The 12,552-nt window shown below is 45.1% G+C and overlaps 1 protein-coding gene across 1 annotated transcript in view; it reads right to left on the bottom strand.

The window, feature by feature from the left end:
* Positions 1-12,552, bottom strand: part of HMMR (hyaluronan mediated motility receptor) — a 488,049-nt gene that overhangs the window by 427,171 nt on the left and 48,326 nt on the right. Inside the window, exon 4 of the mRNA XM_086931406.1 lies at positions 5,638-5,715. Within this exon, the coding sequence (XP_086787532.1) occupies positions 5,638-5,715 (78 nt within the window). The remainder of the gene's footprint in view (positions 1-5,637; positions 5,716-12,552) is intronic.

Below are 12,552 nucleotides of genomic sequence, written 5' to 3'. Positions count from 1 at the left end.
AATGTCAAATTCAGGGGGGACCAAGCCCGTGCAGAGTTGGATGGACAGATATGCGTTACCGAAGACTGAGTTAAAGGACTCATATCCGGTGGGCAAGGGAAGCACTACCCACGGGACCGACGCTCAAGGACGTCATGGAAGCGATTGCAGTCCTAAAAACCTCCCTTGAACATAAGATGGACACCATCACAGTGGAGGTAAACCTGCTCCGGGTGGACATGTATAAGAAGAGTGAGCGTGTGAAACAAATGGAATTAACCACCGCTAGCCTAGTGAAAGACACCTCCCAGTTGCAACTGGAAGTCAAGGACTTGCAAACATTCTGGAAATTCGACAAACTCAAGAGGGACGATTATGAAGGATGCCTGCGCTGCAACAATATCCGCATTTTAGGTGTTCCAGAAAAGGCAGAGGGGCAGGCAACTGATCTCTTCGTAGAGGGTCTTATCCTCAAACATCTGCAATCCAAGGGGTTTGAGAAATTAGTCATCGAGCTGGCGCACAGGGCTCCTGGGGGTCGGCCGAGACATGGGGCTCCCCCTCGCCCGATCCTGGCTACAATCCTAAATTTCCAAGACTGCAATGTTATTCTTCAGCATGCAAGAGCAGCCCCCCCCCCCCCCATGATGTACGAAAACGCAGAGATATCGCTCTTCCCAGACTTCACTCAGATGGAACAGAAGCAGAGAAGTTCATTTCTTGGAGTGAAAAAAGCTTTGAGGGATAAAGGGTTAAAGTATGCAATGCTCTTCCCCGCCAGACTCCAGGTGGAGGCGGACGGTCTAGCTTGGTTCTTTGAGCATCCGGAGTCAACCGCTGAGTGGCTGGAGAATCGCTGATGGACATTCTGCTGGACTGTGTGGTAAAGTTGACGTAGAAGGGGGCGGGGGTGTTATGGAGGATTGGGAGGCACGCTAAACAGAGGTTTTCAGGTCTAACTGGTCCGATTGGAAAATAGACCTACAGGATAGGTTAGTTTACAAGAGATAATTTGCTATAGCTGACCCTTCCCACCGAATATCGCTGGTTGTACTATTGTGTTAGCTATTGACAATTGAGTTGACATTTTAAGGGGGGAGGGATGTGAGGGGGCACCACATAACCATATTTTCTACTTTTAGTCAAGTTGGTGGGGGCCAGGCACTCTGCAAGTTTAGTCATGTGCAGTTTGAAGCCCAGAGTGCAGGGGAGCAGGGGGGTGGTGGGGAGGAGTTGTTTTTGCTTTTTGACTACAACAACTCTCATGCAGATTCAATCCGACTGGAGCTTCTGAGTATGGGTGGTGGGGAGGAGGGTGAATGGGAAGGGAAGTTTATGTTCATAAGGTTTGAATTGTATATAATGCTGGTATTTTTTGACACCACAGACATTAATCACCGAGCAGGAACGGTTTCACAATCTAAATAGATGGGTACAACAAAGGGATACAGGGGTTAGAGTTTTAAGCTGGAATGTAAATGGCCTGGGTGACCAGATTAAACTTAGTATGGTCAACCAATATTTCAGGAGTCAGGCCCCGGATGTCATCCTTTTAGAGGAAACACACCCGATAGGGAACCCATGTCGGGCGCTGAACAAGGGAGGATATAGGCCTGTGGCTCATGCCAACTTTACTACGGGGTCGCGAGGAGTGGGCATATTGACTAAAAACTTGTTCCCTTTCACTACACAAACCACATGGTCAGACACTCTGGGTAGATATATCGGGGTCTCAGGTATGTGGGTGGGCAAGACGGCCACGTTTGTATCAGAGTATGTTCCCCCTGGTTTACAAAACGACACATTTAGGGACCTGGGTGATATTATTTTGTCACTCCCTGTGAGCCTGCTTGTGGTGTGAGGGGAGAAGTGCTGTTCGGGACGCTTGATCACCATCCACCACGGGTACTTAGACCCTCACAAAAGTGGCTCAGAATTATCGAGTCCATGGGACTGGTGAATTGATGGAGGAACCGTAACCCTGAAGAGACTCAATACACGTTCCTATCGGGTGCACATCATAGCCTCTCTCGTATGGACTAGATCTTAATCCCGGCGGTGCAGGTGTTCAATATCCGCGAGGTCCCCCACTTGGGTTGAGGTATCTCAGACCACTCCCCGGTCTGGATGCAGATAGTCCAGGGTCAAAGAAACTCTGGAAAAATAGATCCCATTATTTGTGGTACGAGAGACCCGGAAACCCAGAAGATCGCTCAGGCCACAGATAACTACTTCCAAGATAACGAGGGGACGGTTGACTCTGCGCAAACATTGTGGGAAGCCTACAAAACAGTCATATGTGGGGAAACCCGGTCATAGATAGCGGGTAAGATAAAGGATAGGCGGGCGGAAGAAATAGAGAAGAATTTAAAAGCATAGCGGAGGATAGAGCCAGGGCGCAGAGCAGGAAGAGACAGAGCAGGATCTGTGAACATAGGGATAAGGCGTGGAAGTTTATAGCATGGTTAGATAGGAGGGAGTGGGCGGCCAGGCTGGTTCCCCAGCTAAGCGGAGATGACGCTTCCCCCATAACCGACCCGCAGGACTTAGCTAATCAATTGGCAGACTACTACCAAACAGTGCATTGCACGACAGGCAGATGCGCACGACGACAACAGGGAATTGATTAGGGATATCGGACTCACAGTCCTTTCAGAGGAACATACTGACTATCTAGAGTCCTCTATCGCAGTTGATGAGGTGGCACAGGCAATACGGGGGGTGAATTCGGGAAAGGCATCGGGTCCCAATGGTATTCCGATTGAACTGTACAAATTAAAACCGGACAAGATTGCCCCATTCCTCCGTTTGATGTTCCTAAAGAGCAGAGACAATGGGATGCCCCCATTTGACCAACGAGTTGAAAATATTGCAGTCATCCACAAGGACCCATATCACGGTTTAATGCAGAATCCAATATTCTAGCTAAATTAGCTACGCAACTGATTGCGGTAATTGGCACAGTGCACCCAGACCAGTCAGGCTTCATGCCACACCAGAATATCGCTCAACCTACGCCACCTACACGGTGCCCTGGGTAGAATGCCAACAATCCTAGAACCTGCCATAATGGTATCCCTAGATGCCACTATGGCATTTGATATGGTCGAGTGGACCTACCTCTTTGCCGTATTAGACAAGTTGGGGTTTGGAACCAACTTCAAGAGCCGATTCAGTCTGCTGTATTCTAGTCCCATGGCCAAGGTAGTCGAGAACAATTGCAAGTCACTGGCCTTCCAACTGAGGCGTTGCAAGCAACAGGGTTGCCCTCTGTCTCCGCTCCTGTTTGCGTTGGCTTTGGAGCCCCTGGCGGCATGGATCCGCAGTTATCAGGTGATTCGCGTGATGCGGTGGTCACCGGAGTGGGAAATAAGATATTGCTGTATGCAGATGAGGTTGTGTTGTACCTGACCTCCCCAAAAGGCCTCCATGATAGGCCTTCTTGACATTCTCGCGGTCTAGGGGAGATTTTCCGGTTTCACCATTAACTGGTCGAAGTCTGATGTACGTCCTACAGGGAGCACCGCCTAACCTTCCAAGGGGCTGCCCAATTCAAATAGCGCCAGATGGTTTTCGCCATCTCTGTATTTTCAGCACGCTGAACGAAGACCTCCGTTATTCCCGCAACCTGGGGCCACCTATACAGAGACTCAAGAGACGTCAAGCGATGGAAGTCTCTATCCCTTTTGTTGTTAGGTAAAGCAGCTTTCTTTAAAACGATGGCCCTGCCCCGCTTCCTGTATGCCCTTCAGAATTCAATGGACCCAGTTCCCCCTTCCTATTTCAAAGAAATAGGAAATCTTCAAAGAGATCTCCTGTGGGATGGCAAACCCCGCATAGCCTTAACCAAAGTAACCCTTAATTAGTACAATAGGGGCATCAGTCTTCCAGACGTTAAAAAAAAATACTACTGGGCATCTCATTTGGCGGCTATTAATCACAGGATTTATGGTTGACCGGATGACCCCGGGTACGCCATGGATCAATGGCTGCTCCCTGGGGGTGAATATACCAGAGTGCTCTACGCTAGGGCCCTCAGATATCCCTCAAAGGACCCATTTCACATTTGGTTTCAGTTTGGCATGTGGCTAACAGGCAGCTGGGCTGGGACTGCAGACTTACCCTGGTGAGTGCATTGTGGAACTCAAGAGACTGGGAAGCCTGTGGAAATCCAAGGGGATCTGATAGAACTCACAGATCAAAGACGTTTGGGGTAACGAGACTATTAGACGTTTGGGGTAACAAGACTATTCTTCCCTTTGCATTCCTACAGCAGCAGTACAGAATGGCAGATGCAGAGTATTTCAGCTATCTACAGGGCCGACATGCCCTACTAACACAAATGAGTTAATTCCCACTACCGGAGGCATCTCCATTGGAGGACAGGATATTAGATGGTCACCTCCCAGAGAAAACCATCTCCCTGATCAATAACATGGAAGATCCTTTACAATTACAGAGGGAGAAATTGGTTAGCGATGGTATAGAGTTGAATGAGGAGGATTGGCAGGAGGCGGTCTCCCTCCCGAGAAAAGGCGGTGTCCAGGCAAGACAGACTGGTACAGCTCAAAATTCTGCACAGGATTTACTATACAGGGCCAAGCTTGGTTCGTATGGGTTGAGCAAAAAACGGGGGATTGTAGGCAAGGATGTGGGGAGGGTTGGTACGTTTATGTATATCATATGGGACTGTGTACATATTCAATCCTATTGGCAAGCCATACTTCGAACTTCACGAGAAGTTCTGAAAATAGACATGCAACCGGATGCCAGTAGATGCCTCCTGAATATCTGGGAACTTAAAGACCTCACTTCCTATACTACACTGTGGGCCACTCTGGCTTTAATGATTGCGAAAAGGGACATTGCACAGCACTGGAAGGGGGGGGGGGGGGGGGGGCACGCCAGTCACCTACGCGGAGACAATGAAAGGAGGGTCTTGACTGGTGCATGTTCATTGAGAAATCGGTTTATGCAGCAAGAGGATGCCCTGGGAAATGGAATAGTGAGAGGGTCTTGGAATCGTGTGTGGGGGTCTTGGAATCATTACAGAGGAGATATCTGTGTTCCACCAGCTCCAATACAAGATACAGAAACTCTAGTAACCTCTTGAAATGCTCTAAATACTACACCGTGATTTGATATGTCTCATGCTGCAATCTAAACCATGGTATCGTTCCTTGCTCGTGAATGTTACTGGTGTATTCTGTTGATGTCAAATAAAAAAGTATAGATGTGCGATCAAAAACTGAATTCAGAAAAGCTCCAGCCTTCCTTTATAGTTAAAAGTTTGCATTTTTATTTTTAAAATATTTGTTTCCAAATTAAATAAAATGTTTCAATATTTGTGAGTTTGTTTCATGAATGCCCGTTTATTGGTTGTGTATTATTTTGCGCTTCAAATCATCTAACAAGACAGTTCGAAGGAGGATGGCACAATGAGCAGACAATATTAAGTCACCAAAAAAATAAAAAAATCTAACATTTGGCTCAATTTGGTGCAGAGAGAAAGGAATTGTAAACACAAATAGGTTGTAACTACATAGTATAAATTTGAAGCAACAAGTAAAACAGAGCTTTGAACCAATGTCCTTCTGGCAACCAGGACAAGAAAACATTTTTCTGCACACAAGCATTTGTTGATTGACACGAGCATACCTCCTTCTCCAATGACTTTTGTTTCTTCAGCTCTCGAACAAAATCTGAATCCTTCTCAGACTTACGACTCAAGTTTGGCTGAAAAAGTGTAACAGCAAAAGTCAAGATTTACAGCAAAAAAGTAGTTTCTAAATTAGTAATATAGTGAAGTAAAAAAACAAAACATTAAATTGGCTGCTGTTTAAAGGTGTGAGCAGAAATGAAAGTTAAATTAGGCCCTTCACAATATATGTTCTCATAGGCCAAGTTTTACATTTCAAAGAACGGAATAAGATCTGGAGGAGGGAAAAAAGTTACATTCAGATCGCACAGCAAGCAAGAAAATAAGTCACAACATAAGACCTGTGTCAATTCTGTTGTATTACTGAAAATGCAACATAACTGGTAGGTTACAAAAGTCTTCTTAAATGCAGTCTGGATTAGTGCTAGTCATTGGGGGGCTGCTGCGCGCTCTCAAACACCATGGTTTGGCTGCCACCTGTATACCTCAGTGCAGTGGCAAAGACCCAATTTATTGTGATTTAGTGGAAGTACTTTTTAGCATCTTGGATCAGCAGTTTCACATCTTGGTCTACCTCCGAAACTAAAGGCTACTAACATTACTTCATCTGGTGAATTCTGCTCTAGGGCACTATGTATTTTGTTCTAACAGTATTGGCTCCGTAAAAATAAGGTTTCAAGTCAGTGAAACTTTATGGGGAGGGGTGGATAGGGTTCTCTAGAGACAATGCATGAGTTGCTTTGCCTTCAGTAGCTTATGATTTTCAATGATCAGAAGCAGCTTGCACTACACACAAAAAAATGTGGAGATCCCGGCTCAAGATGTGCTCTTACCATCAGATTTAACCACTCATCAAGTAGTTAACTTGAAACCAGCCTTCTGGTGATTTAATTGAGCGGTCCACAAAACAAATTGAGCCATGATTGTTGTGGGTCTTTAGGCGGGGTTCTGCTCTTTTGCCTAATCCGCTCAGATGAGTCGAAACTCCTGTACCAGGGCACCCTTCTTGTGCGATTTAGCCCCTACCTCCTCTAAAGTCAGAAGCATTTCAGGGCCAATTCCTACAGGATGGACCCACCTTGCACATCCTGCAAGCTATTTTAAATTAGGAAAACCACTTATCAATGTAATTCCCTGCCACAAAGCTAAGCACAATGCCATTGAGTACTCTGGTACATGCTTTTTTGTCTCCATACATGCCTTATGCTCCTAGTTTGTCATGATCTCAACTGTATGTAAATGTTGATTATTCCTTCACTCCAAACTGACTGAACTCATTAGGTCAATACTCCTTGTGATTTTTTTTGTTCAATATAACATTTGATTTGTTCTTACATTATAACTAACTTGTTTTCTCCCCGAACTTTTGTCTGCATTCCCACCCCCCTCTTTACCTTGCCTCTGACCTTTCACAATCTCTTTTCCCATTGTATAAATACAATAATTCTCGTTCTCTCATCTGCATTGTCCTTACTTTCTTTTCCCCTTTATATTTTCCTTTCCTAAGGCGCTCTTTTCTGGTCTTCTCCTTCCCCCCCCCCCCCCACCCCTGATGAGTCTATTTCACACTCTTTCCTTCCTACCACCATGCCAGGTACTATACGGGTTTCTCCACTGATTAACTGCGCAATTACTATTAGCTTTTTTGGTTTTTGTATCGTTCGTTTCTCCTTGCCCCTGAAAAACTTTCCTCCTGTATAAATTCACCTTTAAGTGTACCGTATTTTTATTTTCCTTATATGTATATTGATATTTGATCTTGCAGCCCTGATGAAGCTCCATGGCTGAAAGGCCTTAGGGGGCAAAACACATGTAATTTTTGTTTTCTGTGGAGTTTTTGAAGACTGACAGTAAAGAGTCCTCTCTACTCTGGGCCCAATAAAAGGGATTTAATTCCTAATAAGCGAAGAATATTTTGATTTGTCCCAGCACATTTCACAGTAATAAAATAAACGGGGAAGGGGTTTACCATTTCCGAGAACAAGTACTTTAAAAAAATATCCTCATTTATTATGCAGGAGGGCAAAAAATCTAGGCCCATTACTCGCAACCTCGTGAACCGCACAATGCCCTTGTGCAGTCAAGGGTGACAAGACCCCCCCCCCCTCCCTTTCTGCAGACACCTTGTTTTACGGTCACCATTTCCTTTGTGCCTCAAGACCAATCTGACCTACCTTTCGTCTAGAGGTAGGGGCATTCTCGTCTCCTCAAAAGCAAGCTTATTTTCCTCCAGTTCCAGAGCGTTATCCCAGTATTTATTTATTTTATTTATTTTCTTATATAGCGCCTGAATCAATCCCAGCAGGGATATCTCTGCGCTTGCGCTACTAGTAGAAAGGCTTAGCCATGATCCTATACGGTTAGCATAGAATTGTTAAGACTGAGTAAATAGGTAGGTTTTTAGATGTTTCCTAAAGGATTCCAGATTGGTAATTTGCTTCAGTGTGGAGGGGAGTGAATTCCATGGAACTGGGCCTTTATATGATAAGGCACGACCACCTTGTCTTGTTCTTCTAAATCTAGGGACCTGAAGTAATTGGTGACTGCTGGAGCGTAAAGAGCGTCCTGGGATGTATGGTAAAAAGATTTCCTTCAGATATCTGGGTCCCGAGCCAAAGAAGCATTTATGTATAGTACAACAAGTCTTAAATTCAATTTGTTGCCTAATTGGCAACCAGTGGAGCTGGTGTAGAAGAGGGCGAGATGGGGTTCTGGGTTGAGCATTGAGGACCAGCCTCGCCGCAGTATTCTGGACTACTTGCAATTTTTTTTGTTGTTCCTCATTGGCTGCAATTAGCAAGCCATTGCAGTAGTCCATCCTACTAATTACTAACGTCTGGACTAATGTTTTCCTATAGTTATCGGGCAAGAATGGAAAAACACGCCGTAACATGCCGATAACAGGAAACATGCTCCTGTAACTTGATTGATGTGTTCTTTGAACAGGAGTGTTTGATCTAGACGTACTCCAAGATTTTTGACAATTTGTTTCGGGCTGGGGACAGGTCCTAACTCCAAGGGCCACCAATCTGGGGACCATAGGAGAGTAGCCCCACCAAACAGGACTTCTGTCTTGGTTACATTGCATTGTAGGCAATTTTGTGCCATCCAATCTGACACTGCTCTCATCCCATCTGCAAAAGATTGTTGAATTGCGGGCGTGAGGGTCTGGAAGGGGAATAGCAGTTGGGTGTCGTCGGCGTACGACACCGGGGTGAACCCATATTTTCTTACAATGTCCGCCAAGGGCGACACATACACGTTAAAGAGTGTGGGGCTTAGGCATGAGCCCTGTGGCACTCCCTTGGTGAGCTCCCTTAAGATGGAATTATGGAAGCCCAACTTGACTTCTTGTTGGCGACCCGAAAAAAAGCTTTCCAACCAGGACAGTGCTGTGCCTCCTATGCCCACCTCCCTCAGACGACCGAGAAGTATTTCATGTGACACTGTGTCGAAGGCAGCGGATAAGTCTAACAGCACCAGAATAGTTGATCCGCTTTCATCCAGTGACATTCTGATGTTATCGGTCACTGAGATGAGGGCCGACTCGGTGCTGTGATTGGGCCTGAAACCAGATTGAGAGTGGTCCAGGCCCTCCGCTGCCTCGATGTAATTTGACAGATGGGTGTTCACATGTCTCTTGGTCATTTTGCTAAGGTATGGCAGGAGGGAGATGGGTCGGAGGTTGGATAGGTCCGTCCATGGAAGTGCTGCATTCTTCCGGATAGGGTTCACCACCGCTTTTTTCCATTCCCCGGGTATGCATCCTTCCCTGAGAGAGTGGTTAATGATATCTTGGTTTTGTGGTCCAAGAAGGGTACTCAGGGGGACCATCATTTTTGCTGGTAGGAAGTCGTCAGGAGATCCTGACTTCATGTGGCTGATGAGGGATGGAAGGTCTGATTCACCAACTAATGGGAAAGTTGTCAAAGAGACATTTCTATGTGTTGATGAAGAGGCGGGAGTACAGATATTGCTATGATTGCTGGGGGTCTTCGTGATTCTCATATCATTGATTTTGTTTTCAAAAAAACAGATTGTCGCATAACTATTGGGAGAAGTCATCTGGGCTATCACAGGCTGTTGGTTTTACAAATGTTTGTAATATTTTATATAATTCCTTAGAGGAATTGCCTGCCTCTGCAAGTTGCTGTGTGAGACTATTCTTCTGCGCCATCTTTATATTTTTGTAATAGTTAGACTGGGCTGCACGATGGGCTCTGCCATTTTCTTCTGTGCGATCTTTCCTCCATTTTTTTCTCTAACTTCCTACAGCCCTGCTTCTCTACTCATAATGCTTCGGTGTACCATTTTTCTTGTTTGCTCACAGGAAATTGTTTATGCAGCTTTAAGGGGGCCAATTTATCTATTGCTGCAGTCATGGAGTCATTAAATTTAGCTAGAGCTCCTTCCACATAGTCTGTGGGCATAGGGTTAGGCCTTATCCAGACTCTCTGTAGGTCCTCCGCCGTTACCCTGTGCCACTGTCGACGCCAAACTGGTGGAAGAGTATTCTTTTTAGGATGTTTATCCTCTTCCGACAGACAGAATTTCAGCAAGAAATGATATGACCAGTCTAGCTGGATGGTAGATTGGCACAGAATTTTGGTACGGTTTGAAAAAAGCAGGTCTAAGGAGTGGCCCCCTATGTGTGTGGGTCCATAATTCTGCAACTCCAGACCTAGGGTGGATAGGTCACCCAATAAGGACTTATTTCAGGAAGCTCCAAATTATCTATGCGAGTATTAAAATCGCCAAGAAGCAAAACATCTTCATTTGCTCTAAGGTGGGGGGCTAAAAGCTCAAGAAGAGAAAGAGTAAAGCCTGAGCTAGATCTAGGTGGGCGATGAACTAACGCTCCTTTCCAGGATGCTCTTGTAGTGGTAACACTCTAAAAACAAATATTTCAAATTGTGGACAGCATTTTTGTTCTAAAACAGTAACATTTAAATTTTCTTTATATACAATGCCTATTCCGCCGCCTACTTTCTCTGGGCGGTCCATATTTAGAAACGTATACCCTTGGTGGATTCCTAAGGCTATGGCAGGTATTGTGTGGGGTTTGAGCCAAGTCTCAGTTAAAAAAAAAAAAAAAAAAAAAAAAAAAAAGAAAAATCGATTTGCGAAGAATGTAACAGATCCCATATTTGTAACTGATGCTTGGGCAAAGAGCGAACATTTAAAAGTAAGCACTTTATCCCTTTTGTAGGTACATTAGTTGCGATGTTTGCCTTGCTAGTAATGTTAGAACAAGATGTTTGGAAATGGCATTTGCAACAGGAAAAAAGACCCTCAGGATGTGGCCATTTATCGGTGACACAATCAGGCAGTGAAGGTTGTCTAAGGTTTAGCAAGTTAGAGGCAGAATACCCGATTATGGATTTCTGCATAGAGGAGCAGTCAGGGCCCCTGGCCCCGGTCTGTCGCAGACTGGCTACTCTTTGGCTCCTCTTAGGCGATCTCTTAGGTGATACACGGCGCGCGACCGCTGCGCGCTCTAAACTAAAGCAGGGCTTTATGGTTCTCGCCCTTGTGTTAACTAGAGCGCTAACCGCTCACACACCGGAAGTGAGTCTGGCTCTCGCCTGTCCGCCCTCCGCTCAACGGTGCTAGTCACTGAGTCGGAACGAGGCGTGCAGGCAGTATCTGGCTACATTTGGCAGACATCCCTTTGAGAAAGGTTAGTGCCAGTTAAGCGTTTCTCAATACCAGCTCTGGGAGATACCCTTGCAAGAGTGGGGGAAAAAGCTGCTACTTCTTAATTCTCAATCTCTGAAATACTTCTGTTTCAGAGGTGATGCTGGCTACTAGAGTGTAATCCTCAGCCTACAACCCACAAATTGTAAACTCGACCAGCAAACTGCTTTCGATATGTAGAGAAGATAAGGGCTGACCTATAACCCACCTTAGCATTATATAGGTTATATTCTTGCATATGTAAGGTAACACCCACAATAATACTAAGATCTTCAGCAACAAATTTACAGACATAAGGGCTATGAGGGTTGCCAATCACCAGCACTGTACAGTTAAAAAATCCAAAACCTCACCAAATGAACAGGCCTATGATACTTGAAAAAAATCTGTCACATATTGTTGGATAATTCGGAGAACTTAAATATAGTTCACCGCTACAGGTCCAAAAAGATCTATACAATGAGACTGCTTCTTTGCATCTCACAGACACACTCGCACCTGGGATGGTAATGAACACTCTGATCCAAGCAAATCCCTCGAACTATGCCAGCTCAGGACCACAACTGTGCAGAACATTTCAGAGTGAACAACCCAGGGCAGTACTAGCTAAGCAGACTATCATGAAATTGCATAAATGGATCAGCAGAGCTGAACAAAGCAACCAGCGAACTGAAAACTATAAATCTGAACGTCTGTCTCTCACACTTGATCATACACCATACTGCTACGCGCTGCATCCCGTAACACGATAACAGCACCTCCGTGTTTATCACACAACATGTAAACACTTCTCACATAGGATCAAAAGAAAGTAAACATCCTTGCAACTTGAGTCAAACCCCACACCCTACACTTTGTAGCATGCTACCCATGTAGGCAAGCGCTTCATCACCCCAAAAAAGAGTAGTAAGTACTATATAAATGCTGCAATACAATTCAGCACCAACTTAACCACTCTTACTTAATTGATCTGAGCTACTGGGAACCTGCTTATACATAGGTGGCAACACTGTACACTTTGTATCAAATACAAAGTTTATTAGTTCCTGAACATTCACAAAGAATCTTACTTCTCCCCCATGAGTGAGCACAACCTTCACATAAACTGATACAGTCTAAAGACAAGCTGCCCTTTCAAATTTCAGAATACACTCATACTCCTTGATGGTGCAATTTATATCCAGAGAAGCACCCATGTCTACACACAAACCACGAGG

Source organism: Lissotriton vulgaris, chromosome 7 (genome assembly GCF_964263255.1).
Source record: "Lissotriton vulgaris chromosome 7, aLisVul1.2, whole genome shotgun sequence".
NCBI classification, from domain to species: domain Eukaryota; kingdom Metazoa; phylum Chordata; class Amphibia; order Caudata; family Salamandridae; genus Lissotriton; species Lissotriton vulgaris.
The sequence above is the reverse complement of the archived record's forward strand: the minus strand, read 5'-3'. Positions and strand labels throughout refer to the sequence as shown.